Here is a 14826-nt window from a genome sequence, read left to right as displayed (position 1 = left end):
AATACTTTTACATTGTTGCAACCTATTTATGTTTCAAATAAATGCTGTTATTTTAAACTTTTCTATTACACTGTCACTGAGGGTCGTGGTGTCGTCAGTATTGGGACTCCATGTTTTATTTTGTGTATAAATAAAAAGACATGTTACTGCAAATACAACTGAATAAACTGATCACATTTTAATAATTAGCCTAAAGAAAACTGAAACAAAAAGTGATACATAATATTAAGCAGCACAACTGTTTTCAACATTTGATAATAATAAGAAATGTCCCTTTAGCTCCAAATCAGAATATTAGAATGATTTCTGAAGACTGGAGTAATGATGCTGAAAATTCAGCTTTGCCATCGCAGGAATAAATTACACTTTACAATAGAACCCTTTATAGTTTGTAAACATGGTGACGTTTTTTGGTGGGCGGAGCTTAGGTGGAGGCAGAACGATCACTCTGGCCGCTTCACTAACGTTAGTTTGCAAGTTTTGTTAGCTTGTTTTTTAAACAATGACTGGAGAAAATCCGATTTTATCTTAATGTGCAAGGTCACTCACTGTCCAGGACCGTGATTGTTATTTGCAAAAGTTAATTTTAACGGACGGAACCAGATTGGCTGACCCGTACACGCTCACTCAATGGATGGACGATCTGACAGGATTAACATTAACGCTAGGCTACCTCCGGTTGAGTGGCCTGACTTCTACACCTATCCGATAGAGAAACAGAGCGTAAAGAGAAACTGAGGGCATATAAATCTTTAGATGCCTATAACTATGTGCTGAATGATCACGTAGAAGACTTGTACGATCCGCAATTCTGCCTAGCCAGCGCCAAGAAGACGACAATGTAAAGAGTGACATTACAGTGCAATTTTAATGATGTGAATATTTTCTACGAATAAAAGTTCCAGATACAGCATATTCATTTTTCATTGTTTCTAGTACCCAACAACACAAGATGACATTCAATAATAATACTACTAATTTAAGCTCTTTATTATGTAGCAGAATCTGTGCTGGTTTGTATTTGCCGCCTCCAGTTTTCACTTTGTTTCGCCTCCAGTTAGCGCCGTGACGTTACGGTGACGTCGGCGCAAAAGGGGTCTATATATTGAAAACAGATATTTTAAATTGTAGTATTACTGTTTCTAATTGTATTTTTGATAACATACATTCTGCTTTGGTAAGCATAGAGACTTTCAAATACAAAAAAGAAATATTCAACAATTTTATTTTTCAATTTTGGTGAAATATTTTGTGCTCCTTGCCATTTAGTATTGTGTTTTTAAGATTCTATGTCAAAAGGCAAGAAATTGCTTTTTAAAAAACAGTCCTTTCCTTGCACATCCCAGGATTCCCTTCCTCCGAGTCTAGCGAATCTGTCACAGTGTTGGGTTTGTGTTCCCCTGATGTCCACTAGATGTCCTCCTTTCCCACGGTGTCCTTCACTTATGAACTACATTTCCCACGATCCTTTGTCTCATCATTGCACTCAGCTGTTTCTTATCACTGATCATTGCACTCAGCCAATTCCCCATTATCATTGTCGATTCCCTGTGTATATAACCCTGTCTGTTTCAGTATGTGTCACGGAGTCCTTGTATTATGTCCCCACACTTCCGTTATTTGTATCGTACTGGTTCTCGTTTGTATTTTATGTTTTGGATTGCCTTATTGGACTTTTGACCCCTGCCTGGATGACTAAGAGTTTGGATTGCCCTTTTATTAAACTACTGCTTTTGGATTTTCTGCCTCCAGTGTGTGTTCCGTGACAGAAGGACTCCGTCACACAAGATCCAGCGGTATGTTTCTCAATATCTCTTCCCCAGCCACCGAGCGGGAGAGAAGGGAGTTTTTTAAGGGGACCCGATTAGTTAAGTTTCGTGGAACCCGTGGAGGTCGCAGTGGAGGAGGTGGTCGAGAGCCTGTTCACGTCCCGTCTGCCCAGTCAGAGAATCTTCACGTTCCGTCTGCCCAGCGAGAGACTGTTCACGTTCCGTCTGCCCAGCGAGAGACTGTTCACGTTCCGTCTGCCCAGCGAGAGACTGTTCACGTCACGTCTGCCCAGCGAGAGACTGTTCACGTCACGTCTGCCCAGCGAGAGACTGTTCACGTCACGTCTGCCCAGCGAGAGACTGTTCACGTCACGTCTGCCCAGCGAGAGACTGTTCACGTCACGTCTGCCCAGCGAGAGACTGTTCACGTCACGTCTGCCCAGCGAGAGACTGTTCACGTTCCGTCCGCCTTCCTGGGCCGGGACTATCTGGAGCGTCTGGCTCGGATCCTGGACATGCCCGTGTCTGCTGTTCCAGAGCCGGAACCAGTGTCTGCTGTTCCAGAGCCGGAGCCGGAGGCAGAGCCAATGGCCGTTCCAGAGCCGGAGGCAGAGCCAGTGCCCATTCCAGAGCCGGAGGCAGAGCCATTGCCGGTTCCAGAGCCGGAGGCAGAGCCATTGCCGGTTCCAGAGCCGGAGGCAGAGCCAATGCCTGTTCCAGAGCCGGAGGCAGAGCCAGTATCCGTTCCAGCGCCGGAGGCAGAGCCAATGCCGTCTGCCTTCTTGGATCTGGACTATCTGGAGCGTCTGGTTCGGATCCTGGACATGCCCATGTCTGCTGTTCCAGAGCCGGAGCTAGTGTCTGCTGTTCCAGAGCTGGAGGCAGAGCCATTGCCCGTTCCAGATCCGGAGGCAGAGCCAATGCTTGTTCCAGAGCCTATGCCTGTTCCAGAGCCGGAGGCAGAGCCAATGCCTGTTCCAGAGCCTATGCCTGTTCCAGAGCCGGAGACTGAGCCAATGCCTGTTCCAGAGCCGAAGGCTGAGCCAATGCCTGTTCCAGAGCCGGAGGCTGAGCCAATGCCTGTTCCAGAGCCGGAGGCTGAGCCAATGCCTGTTCCAGAGCCAGTGTCTGTTCCAGAGCCAGTGTCTGTTCCAGAGCCAGTGTCTGTTCCAGAGCCAGTGTCTGTTCCAGAGCCAGTGTCTGTTCCAGAGCCAGTGTCTGTTCCAGAGCCAGTGTCTGTTCCAGAGCCAGTGTCTGTTCCAGAGCCAGTGTCTGTTCCAGAGCCAGTGTCTGTTCCAGAGCCAGTGTCTGTTCCAGAGCCAGTGTCTGTTCCAGAGCCAGTGTCTGTTCCAGAGCCAGTGTCTGTTCCAGAGCCAGTGTCTGTTCCAGAGCCAGTGTCTGTTCCAGAGCCAGTGTCTGTTCCAGAGCCAGTGTCTGTTCCAGAGCCAGTGTCTGTTCCAGAGCCAGTGTCTGTTCCAGAGCCAGTGTCTGTTTTTGTGACTATTACAGTTCTTGTGGCTGTTCCTGAGCCGGTGTCTGCTGTTCCTGAGCCGGTGTCTGCTGTTCCTGAGCCGGTGTCTGCTGTTCCTGAGCCGGTGTCTGCTGTTCCTGAGCCGGTGTCTGCTGTTCCTGAGCCGGTGTCTGCTGTTCCTGAGCCGGTGTCTGCTGTTCCTGAGCCGGTGTCTGCTGTTCCTGAGCCGGTGTCTGCTGTTCCTGAGCCGGTGTCTGCTGTTCCTGAGCCGGTGTCTGCTGTTCCTGAGCCGGTGTCTGCTGTTCCTGAGCCGGTGTCTGCTGTTCCTGAGCCGGTGTCTGCTGTTCCTGAGCCGGTGTCTGCTGTTCCTGAGCCGGTGTCTGCTGTTCCTGAGCCGGTGTCTGCTGTTCCTGAGCCGGTGTCTGCTGTTCCTGAGCCGGTGTCTGCTGTTCCTGAGCCGGTGTCTGCTGTTCCTGAGCCGGTGTCTGCTGTTCCTGAGCCGGTGTCTGCTGTTCCTGAGCCGGTGTCTGCTGTTCCTGAGCCGGTGTCTGCTGTTCCTGAGCCGGTGTCTGCTGTTCCTGAGCCGGTGTCTGCTGTTCCTGAGCCGGTGTCTGCTGTTCCTGAGCCGGTGTCTGCTGTTCCTGAGCCGGTGTCTGCTGTTCCTGAGCCGGTGTCTGCTGTTCCTGAGCCGGTGTCTGCTGTTCCTGAGCCGGTGTCTGCTGTTCCTGAGCCGGTGTCTGCTGTTCCTGAGCCGGTGTCTGCTGTTCCTGAGCCGGTGTCTGCTGTTCCTGAGCCGGTGTCTGCTGTTCCTGAGCCGGTGTCTGCTCCGCCCTGGCCGCCCGAGGGGTCTTCGCCGCCCTGGCCGCCCGAGGGGTCTTCGCCGCCCTGGCCGCCCGAGGGGTCTTCGCCGCCCTGGCCGCCCGAGGGGTCTTCGCCGCCCTGGCCGCCCGAGGGGTCTTCGCCGCCCTGGCCGCCCGAGGGGTCTTCGCCGCCCTGGCCGCCCGAGGGGTCTTCGCCGCCCTGGCCGCCCGAGGGGTCTTCGCCGCCCTGGCCGCCCGAGGGGCCGCCCTGGCCGCCCGAGGGGCCGCCCTGGCCGCCCGAGGGGCCGCCCTGGCCGCCCGAGGGGTCTTCGCCGCCCTGGCCGCCCGAGGGGTCTTCGCCGCCCTGGCCGCCCGAGGGGTCTTCGCCGCCCTGGCCGCCCGAGGGGTCTTCGCCGCCCTGGCCGCCCGAGGGGTCTTCGCCGCCCTGGCCGCCCGAGGGGTCTTCGCCGCCCTGGCCGCCCGAGGGGCCGCCCTGGCCGCCCGAGGGGCCGCCCTGGCCGCCCGAGGGGTCTTCGCCGCCCTGGCCGCCCGAGAGATCTTCTTCGCCCTGGCCGCCCGATGGACTTTACGTCTCGCCCTGGCCGCCCGATGGACTGTGCGTTTCGCCCTGGCATCCCGATAGACTTTGTGTTTACCCCTGGATGCCCGATAGATTTTTTGTTTTGCCCCGGTCCCCGGTTAAACCCTCACTCCTTGTTCCTGTCTCCCTTCATGGACCTGGCCCACCTTCCCTCCCCCTGATCCTCCACCGTTCCACCTCCCTCCTGAACCTCTTGTATTATATTGTGTTGTGTTTTCTGTGTTTCTTGTTGTTGTCATGGAGCGTCTGGTAGCCGCTCCGTAGAGGGGGGGTTATGTCACAGTGTTGGGTTTGTGTTCCCCTGATGTCCACTAGATGTCCTCCTTTCCCACGGTGTCCTTCACTTATGAACTACATTTCCCACGATCCTTTGTCTCATCATTGCACTCAGCTGTTTCTTATCACTGATCATTGCACTCAGCCAATTCCCCATTATCATTGTCGATTCCCTGTGTATATAACCCTGTCTGTTTCAGTATGTGTCACGGAGTCCTTGTATTATGTCCCCACACTTCCGTTATTTGTATCGTACTGGTTCTCGTTTGTATTTTATGTTTTGGATTGCCTTATTGGACTTTTGACCCCTGCCTGGATGACTAAGAGTTTGGATTGCCCTTTTATTAAACTACTGCTTTTGGATTTTCTGCCTCCAGTGTGTGTTCCGTGACAGAATCAGATACCCTGGCTGACCACCGAATAACCCCACCACCAAGGCCCCCCCTACGGTAATTCCAAAACAAATGGCGATGGCTAAACCAGATGCTAGCGAGCTTAGACTTAGACTAAGACAACACACACAATGAACTGGAACTTGTCTTAGAGCTTAACTGCGTTCCAGACCTTAATCCAATTAGTTCTTGTGAGGTTTAGATTTTTGCAAAATATGACAATGAACCAAGTGAAGACCATTGTCTTTACTGTGGAGAGAAAAGCCATCAAAACCATCATCCCATGACGACATTGTTGGGAAATGCTTTCAAACCCTCCCTTTGGAACAACTCTCCATTATCACATAACCACTTTTAATAATTTATAAAACTACAACTGATGCATCTTATAATGACTTGCATAATTTCCTGGAAGACTGTAATCAAGCAATTACCATTATATCTTTTCGGCCAAGTGGAACGTTGGAAGGTTGTAACCGGCTTGGTCCGTATCTGTAACTACTCTCAGTAGTTTGGAGAGAAGTGATGCTCCTATGTGAAAAGCACAGGACGGCGCGGTATCTCTTCATTCCCCTCCGGAAAGGGAATGTTCCACAGGCCTGCCAGCTCCTCCTGACAACATAACCCTCTTCCCCAGTCCTCTCTCCTTTCCATCAGAGTCCTGACACCAGCGACTGAGAGCCAGACATAATCACTGCTCTGCATGAAGTCACTGACTGTTTTCCAGAAGACGGCATAACTCTATAATGGCCAGGACTGTGAGCCATTAAGGATGGGTTGTACCCAAGTTCAAGGACCAAAGCATTGTTTTGGGATATACTGGGATAAATATCTGTCAGATAATTGTTTGGCACAATTTTTTTCAGGTTGCCATGTATTTAACATAGTTTTAAATACTTTTTTTCTTCTACATTTTGTTTTTGTTTTTTTGCTCTTGCTTTTGTGGTGTTTCCTAAATTAAAAAATGATTAAAATCGATTCTGCAATATGTGATTTCATGCAGAAACATTGCACCGTTTTCCCGGAGAACATGAATGTGCAATTTAGATCAATGCAGCCGAAAAGTCCTAATGTTCAGTGTGAAATGTGATCGTCTCTAGGGGTCAGATGAGACTTGAGAAAGGGCCATTGACCTTGTCTTTGTGAGACTGGCTGGAGTTGACTGCAGAGTAGCCAAGACTTTCCCACACTCACAGCTGCTGCTGATGAGCTGAGCCGTGAGGGCGTTAGCCTGCACTGACGTCAGCTCCCTGACACCCACTGGGACACATTCATCTCTGCTACACACACTCTTGCTACCATCCATGATTGGGCTCTCCTAAAGCACCACATTTATCTCATCATTGAATACATAAGGATCTCATCATTTTGTACATGGTGTTTTTGCTGGCATAAGTTTTCAAAGCTTTTATTCACATACTAATGTGGGGTTTGCAAAACAACATTTTTTGTAAACCCTTAATTGTTTACTGAATTGTTTATTTTAAGATCACAAAAAAAGTGATCTATTTTTGTTGTTTTTTGATAAGCTGTATTTAATTAATAAAAAATATATTACAATTTAAAATAACTATTTCTATTTTAATATATTTCTAGATGTAATTTATTCCTGCGATGGCAAAGCTTAATTTTCAGCATCATTACTCCAGTCTTCAGTGTCACATGATCCTTCAGAAATCATTCTAATATTCTGATTTGGTGCTCAAGAAACATTTCTTATTATTATCAATGTTGAAAACAGTTTTGCTGCTTAATGGTTTTGTAAAAATGACGCTACATTTATTTTGAGGATTTTTTGATTAATAGAATGTTCAAAAGAACAACATTTATTTGAAATATTTGTACTGTCTTTACTGACTTTACTGTCACTTTTGATCAATTTAATGCATCCTTGCTGAATCAAAGTATTAACATTATTATTATTATTATATACTATTGTTTGTTGTTAATTCATGTTTGGTCATAATACATCAACTAATACACCTTGATACAACTTAAAATATTAACAATGTATTTGTGTGTAAACTTGACCTTTTAAGATGAATACATACTGTAGAAATATAGTCTATAATTGATCTATTGCATTACAGAATATTAACGTATAGAAGCTTATTGTAATCGTTTACCGAAAAACCAGCTAAATGTGATATCAATAACTTACAGTAACTACATGCTTCTCATTTCATGTGTTGTATATCAGGCCATAGCTTCATTGTCCTTGATCTCAGATCATATAGTATTTGCCTATGAAAAAACTTCACCCAACTGTTTGCTGTATTTTAATCAATTAAAACAGGTTTCTCATTTTCATAAAATCATGACGTACAGACTGGTGTTTTCCCGCTCTGTCTCTCTCTTACCCCGTGTCTCTGCATGTAAGGTGATACGTGTTCTTCAGTGGTTGGTTTGTTGTTCTGCTTCACTGGCTGGTCTGGTTGTGTGTTGATGAAGCTCTTTTTGTTGCTTTTATGATGCTGTTTTTGTTTGGACCTGTTTGGCCTCTTGCTTTCGTATGGTGTGTGCAGTTATTTAGCCACTCAACTGAGATTCTCTCAAACACAGACATACAATGCTCTTATACTCTGTCTCACACTTCATCACTTTGATGCTCTCATAATGACAATGCAGTGCAAATCCTTTTTCTTTTTTCTTCATTTTTGTTGACGGCTCTTTTTTATTTAGTCTCGCTGTCAGCACAGATCCCACATCAATTGTTAGCTTTGGGTTTACGTAAAAAGTATGATCACTTTGACCTTATGTAGGTGAATGTCTGCAGACTATTTGAGTGAACTATTTCAGAGTGTTGTAATGCAAATACTATTATGACACATATTTCCCACAATGCACCTGTGGGTTATCTGTAAAAAAAATGTTTTTTTTTTGTCTAAATCAGTTCAGTTATGAATGTGTTAAATGCAATTCTTGCTGACATTGACTTAAATAGACATCTGATATGATGAACATGTTTTAAGCTTCTGAATTAAAAATGCAATTTTGCTTGTTAAACTATAATGGGTGTAACCATCGTAAGATTCTAAAGAAGAACAAAACTTTCATTAAAAAAAAAAATGACAGTACCGTTCAAAAGTTTGGGGGCAGTAAGATTTTTTTGTCCCACTTTATATTAAGTGGCTTTAAGTATTATGTACTTACATTGAAAAATATGTACAATGCACTTATTGTGTTCATGTTGTATTGTAAAGCACTTTTCCTGCTATTGAGGTGTGATACGGGTAAGGTTAGGGGCTGGTGTGGTGGTATGGGTCGGTTTAAGGGTGGGTTAAGATGTAAGGGAAGGGTCAACAGTGTAATTACAAAAGTAATTACATACAGTAATTACAGCTGTAATTACATGCAGGTATTTTTAAAATATAAGTACAATGTAAAAACATGTATGTACACAATAAGTCCATTGTATAAAATTATTAGTTTCAATGTAAGTACACGGTACTTAAAGCCACTTAATATAAAGTGGGACCGAATTTTGTTTTAAAGAAATTAATTAGTTGTATTATGCAAGGCTGCATTAAATTGATCAAACGTGACAGCAAAGACTATTTAAATTTTTTACAAAACAATTCTATTTTAAATGTGCTTATATTTTCAATTCTTTAAAAAATCCTTTTCTGTTTTTAATCATGGGTTCCTTATAACAACAGTGTTGTTTTTAACTATGATAATTATTATAAATGTTTCTTGAGCACCAAATCAGCATACAGTATTAGAATGATTTCTAAAGGATCATGTGACACTGAAGACTGGCGTAATAATGTGGAAAATTCAGCTTTGCCATCACATGAATAAATTGCATTGTAAAATATATTACAATAAAATTTTAATTTATATTGTAATATTATTTCACAATATTACTAGTTTTACTGTATTTTATCTAATAAATGAAAACTTTGTGAGCATAAGAGACTTCATTGAAAAACATTTAATATAATTTGACTTTAGATTTTTTATTAAGGCTAGGTCAAGTTGTCAAATGGTGTAACCCTAATATGACTCAACAATATTCATAAATTGTATTTGTAAAAAAATACTTTTTACCTTTCAAAATATTTTGTAAAACTTTTTTTTTTTAAATAGTGGTTGAGATTGTACACTAACATGTAGTGAAGGTAAGACAATATTATTTTACTTTTTACAGGTTTTTACAGGTGTTTACACCTAGTAGTTGCATTTCAAGTGTGCCTCCAGTAATAACTTGTGATCAGATTTCAAGGGGATTTCATGACTACATGCATCACTGACTACGTCAGAGTGTAGAAGGAAAATCTGCATGGTGTTCCTCTCAAATGTACATGCATTTTAATCTAATTTTAATCTAAAAACAAGCATGTTTTAAGTGGAATACAGGAATAGGCCTATCCGTATTCAGTAAACCTTAGCTGTGCTTAATATGATGCGTCACGTCAACATCCGTCTTTAGTCTTTTGTAGAAGCTGTGTGTGTGTGTGTGTGTGTGTGTGTGTGTGTGTGTGTGTGTGTGTGTGTGTGTGTGTGTGTGTGTGTGTGTGTGTGTGTGTGTGTGTGTGTGTGTGTGCGCGCATGCGTGCACTTTTCAAAATGTTCTTTTCTTTTAAAGCTGCGTGCACCTGGTGAAAAAAAAAAACTTTTTTTGCTGTCTTTGATTGACAGGTATGTAGGCAGTATTTCACTGTTGTCTGGGACATAACATTATTCAAAGGTTTAAGTTCTGTAAGATCTAGGAATGTTTTTGAAGAAGTCTCTCATGTTCACAATGCTGCATTTAGCACTTGGCTGCATTTATTTGATCACAAATACCTTTGATTTTTTTTTTTTATATTATTACAATTTAAAGCAACTGTTTTCTTTTTTAATTTAATTTATTCCTGTGATGGCAAAGCTGAATTTTAGCATCATTACTTCAGTCTTCAGTGTCACATGATCCTTCAGAAATCATTCTGATATGCTGATTTGGTGCTCAAGAAACATTTATTATTATTATTTATAATGAATATCGAAAATGGTTAAACATAATACTGATGTCTTTTTAAAAGAAAGTAGACAAGTAGGTTATAAAAAGCATTTATTTGAAATAGATTTTTTTTTGTAACTGTAAAAGTCTTTACTATCACTTTTGATCAATTTAATGCATCCTTGCAGAATAAAAGTAATTCATTCCTTTTTCAAGATATTTGAATGACCTCATACTTTTGAACAGTAATATATCAGGACGAATTAGTTGAAAATGAATGTATTTGTAGTGTAATCAAAAAATGTACGAATGTGGTTTGACTGAGTGTTTGCCTCACAAAATGTTTTGAGACCCATTTAGATCTGTATTTAGTGCTGTTCACTTCATGAAAACAGATCTCAATAGTTAATACCAGGTTCACCGGGATCCACATTTTGTAACAAATTCAAGGAAACGGTTATGAAACCAACCCCACCTTTATTGTTCTGGTAATCTCTGTTACGTCTGTGAAGTTTACTAGCTCAACAGACCGTAAAGAACAAAAGTAGAGAGATTTGATGCAAGTAACTCTGTGACACTGTGGGTTGATAAAAAGCTCTATGACACATGGTATATTTGAAGGAAACGTATCTGACCATGGCCATTTTTGACCCTCAAAACTCTGCATGGGAGGGAGTGTTAGACTCCTTGGCTTTTTCTGAAACATCTCTCCTCCATCTATCTCCCGCCATCATGGTTGCCATGACGTTTGTGCTATTGTTTGCTGGCCTCTGTCAGGTTGCCATGGTAGTGCTTATTTGCCATACTAAATGTCTGATGGTGTTAAGCAGATGCTGACAGCTAACAGTGATCATCTCTGTCTGATCAGTGAAACATCTGAGTTGACATCATAAGCATATCCCGATCCAGGGATGGAATCGAGTCATTTAAACTCAAATTAATCTTCATCCGTGTCTTAATGTGGATTCATATGTTGTTGTTGTATTTTAATTTTAATTTATTGACTCAGTTTGCAGTCTCACATGTGAGTGTTTCCATCAATTCCATCTGTTGCTCCCTGAGCCTCGTGCGTGTCGGATAAGTAAGAGTCTGTGGTCATGTCTTGTGGACAGCTTTGTGTGCTGGTTTTAAAGATCAGAGCTGCTGGAAGTGACACATGACACGGTCGGCGCAGGTGCAGGCACTTCTGCTTGATCTGAGACTCTGAGCCTCTTCTCTCACATGTCACCAGTACTCCCCCATGTGGTCAAACACTGCTCTGCCATTCAGTTACAGTGACTTTCCGAGTTTAACATGGCGACCGCTCACACATGAGCCGTTGTTGGCCGAGAACTCTCTCGAACTCTGCTTGACTGATTATTTTAAGACTGTGTGACATGCCACTGTTTTGATAATGAGGCTGAACTCTTGTTCATTTGTGCTTGCTTGGTTGTTAAAATATTTTTTTTTGCCAACGTACCCTGAAAAGTTTTCCATATCCCCAAAAGAAAGGACTTAATCTGTCTTTATTGTTGTAAACGGAAGGAAACCAGACTCCTCGGTGCAGAAAATGTAAAAATAAATGGGTTATAAATCTCTTAATCTTAAACAACATTTTTCTAATACTTGTAAAAGTGTTATACATGAAGTCTTTCAATTAGCCTAATATGAGGCCATACAACTGCATGGAATATGTCCTTTTAAAAATTAATGTGTCACTCTGTGGGAATATATAGAAGTGAACAGCAAAAAAAGCTATAAGGTGATTTTCAAAAAGTGGCCAAAAACGTATTAGTGATAGTACATTATTGCATACATTCATAGAAATTTTAAACAAAATATTGATTTTGGAAAAATAAATTAACCTTTTATTTTTTGTCACCTAGTCTGAAATGTCTAATTTTTCCCCTAAATTTGCTAAATGAAAAAAGTTATATTTAGCTGAATGCAATGCATATGAAATCACATTTTATCAAATGTCTATTTAGTGTGTGTTCTGTTGTGCATTGTATTGTTGCTTAAAGATTGTGACTTGTTGTGCAAGTTTGCTTTGAAGTTTGGGCCTCTATGTTTGGTGTAATGGATTAGTTCAATTTTCAAAGAATGAGTTTTAGTCAACAGACCAATATGGTATTTAGACACCTTTTTTTTTTTTTTTACAGTGTAACTGTAAAAGTGGCTTTGCTTCTTTATGATAGCAGAAAACAGGCTGAGTCTGTGACCTATCTCAGTGATAGTGTTGTGGGACTTGGCTTCTGTTGGGTGACTTTCCTCCCTGTGCCTGAGACAGATAACAAATGCAGTCAAATGACGTAGTTTGGCTAGATAGGATCTGTGAGCGCTATTGTTGACGTCTCATTGTGGTTAGAGTGGTTTTCTTTTCTTTTTTTATTTGCAAGCGCCAGAAAGGTTTTAGTTTAGCAGCTTTCTGCTCACAAAAAAAACGTTGCTCAGGTGTTGACAATTTTCACTCCCACATCAAACGTTTGTACAAACCAATACTTAGAAGAGTGTTTATTTTTTAAATGCTTATAGGAAGTTCAGCAACATAAAAATAACTCATTTAACTGCTTCTTTGTCTTAACTTTCCATAGGTTTTGTGCAGGGGGGTAGGCGTGAAAGAAGTGTGCTTTTAAAGAGCCTTTGTTTTTTGTCCTTTTAGATGATCCTGTGGGACTGGGACCTGAAACAATGGTACAAGCCGCAATATCAGGTCAGTACTGCTCATTTTTAGCTTTTAACTAATTGGTGTATTTCAACACACACACGAGCACACATATTTTTTATTTGTATATTACATAATGATATATATTTTTTATTATTTGCGTGCAAGTTTTATTTTATGCTTTTTTTTTGTACAGCAGGATAATTATTATAATTGAAACTAAAACCATAAAAGAATTACTTGAAATAAAATATAATTTTTTTTCAGCTAGTTGATTTTCATCCAGATTAGCTTGATGAACTAAAAAAAAGACTAAAATAAAAACTATATAGACATACTTACAAAACCTAAAACTTACAAACGCACAACAAAATAACTAAAACTATTTGGAATTACAATGAAAACAGTCAAATAAAAATAGAAAATCTAATTCAAAATATGAATTAAAACTAATAGCACTGATGTAAAGTCAGGAATAAGAGTGTAATCTGTGTAGTCTGTCACATACAGACCAGCATCTCCTCTCACTCTCTTTCTGTCTGAAAGAGCCTTATATCGTCCATCTGAGGACCGTTTGTAGCCTGTTATCATGCTGAGGCCTGCAGCCCCTCCATCTGCCCGCCGCTCATTACTGCGGCTGACCTGCGAGTGGATAACCCTCATCCTGGCTCACATAAAGCTTGCCAAATGACGTCAAAGCCTGGAGGAAGTGCTCGCTGTGCACTTTTACCACACATGTGTGAGCACGCACACACGCGCAGGTCGCAGCAGTGCCTCCACTCTACTTTATTGCTTTCATCAGAACCATCCCCTTCAAAAAAAATGATGTAGGTTTGAATTAAATACAATCAATAAAATGAGCTCAGCATGTACGCACAGGGCCGAAGATGGATTAAAACTAGCTGAGTTTATAGATACACCCAGAGTTCTTCCTGTAATATCATTATGAAGGGTTCCTTTTTTCCGCTGAGTGGATATCATCAAAAACTGTCTCTGCTACTTGGCTAGATTTATCAAATGGATGGCTCCAGGAATGAGTCATTCTTTGCTACAGTTACTACTCGCACAAGTCTGGAGCAGTGGGATGGCCTTCCTGTTGTGTAAACAGTAAAGCATGGTGCTAGCAAGGCCAGAGTCATGGGTTTGATTCCCAGGGAATGCATGAATTGATCAAATGTGCAGCCTTAATGCAATGTATGAAAAAAAAAAAAAAACGTTAACACTTTAGTTTAGGGTCCAAATCTCACTATTAACTAGTTGCTTATTTGCATACATATTTGTAGGATATTGACTGTGTATTAGTACTTATAAAGCACACATTAATGCCTTCTTCTGCATGATCTTTATTCTCCTCTTAATCCTACCCAATACCTAAACTTAACAACTAACTTACTAACTAGAGCTGTACCCCTAAATTACCACAAGGAGGCAGTATAAGTCTCATAAACAAATAAGTGTGAGGTAAATTGCTGCTTAATTTTTGCATTCTATGGATGTTTTAATATGTCCTCTGTGTGTGCTTAGGGTGCAGTGAGTGGGAATGGCGTGGATCTATCTGTGATAAACGAGGCCAGGAACCTGGTCTCAGACCTGCTGATGGACCATTCTCTCTCACCCCACGTCCTCTCCTCACTGCGCAGCGTCAGTAGCCTCATGGGAACGTTCTCTGGGTCCTGCCGACCACGGGTCAACCCATTCACACCCTTCCCCGGCTTCTACCCCTGTGCTGAGATGGAAGACCCCTCAGAGAGATTAGAGAGAAAGCCACTGAAGGTAGGTGAGCCGTAGTGTTGGGGAAGAGACTCTGAAACTACAAGTTACTCATAATTTGAAGTAGTTCAGGTCAAGCTACACTTTTGGAAAAGTAGACATTATCAGAATGTAGCTTCTATATTGAAACTACTCAAGGGCCAATAGTTACATATGAT

At 42.2% G+C, this 14826-nt stretch overlaps 1 protein-coding gene across 2 annotated transcripts in view; it reads left to right on the top strand.

Moving 5' to 3' along the window:
* pde3b (phosphodiesterase 3B) overlaps positions 1 to 14826 on the top strand; it is a 54903-nt gene that overhangs the window by 27203 nt on the left and 12874 nt on the right. For both annotated transcript variants that reach the window (XM_077228397.1, XM_077228396.1), the window contains exons 2-3: positions 12896 to 12946; positions 14423 to 14671. In XM_077228397.1, the coding sequence (XP_077084512.1) occupies positions 12896 to 12946; positions 14423 to 14671 (300 nt within the window). The remainder of the gene's footprint in view (positions 1 to 12895; positions 12947 to 14422; positions 14672 to 14826) is intronic.

This window comes from Siphateles boraxobius, unplaced genomic scaffold (assembly GCF_051911475.1).
Source record: "Siphateles boraxobius isolate OS27281-9 unplaced genomic scaffold, OSU_SipBor_1 130, whole genome shotgun sequence".
Lineage (NCBI taxonomy): Eukaryota > Metazoa > Chordata > Actinopteri > Cypriniformes > Leuciscidae > Siphateles > Siphateles boraxobius.
This window is presented reverse-complemented; position numbering and strand designations above follow the sequence as displayed.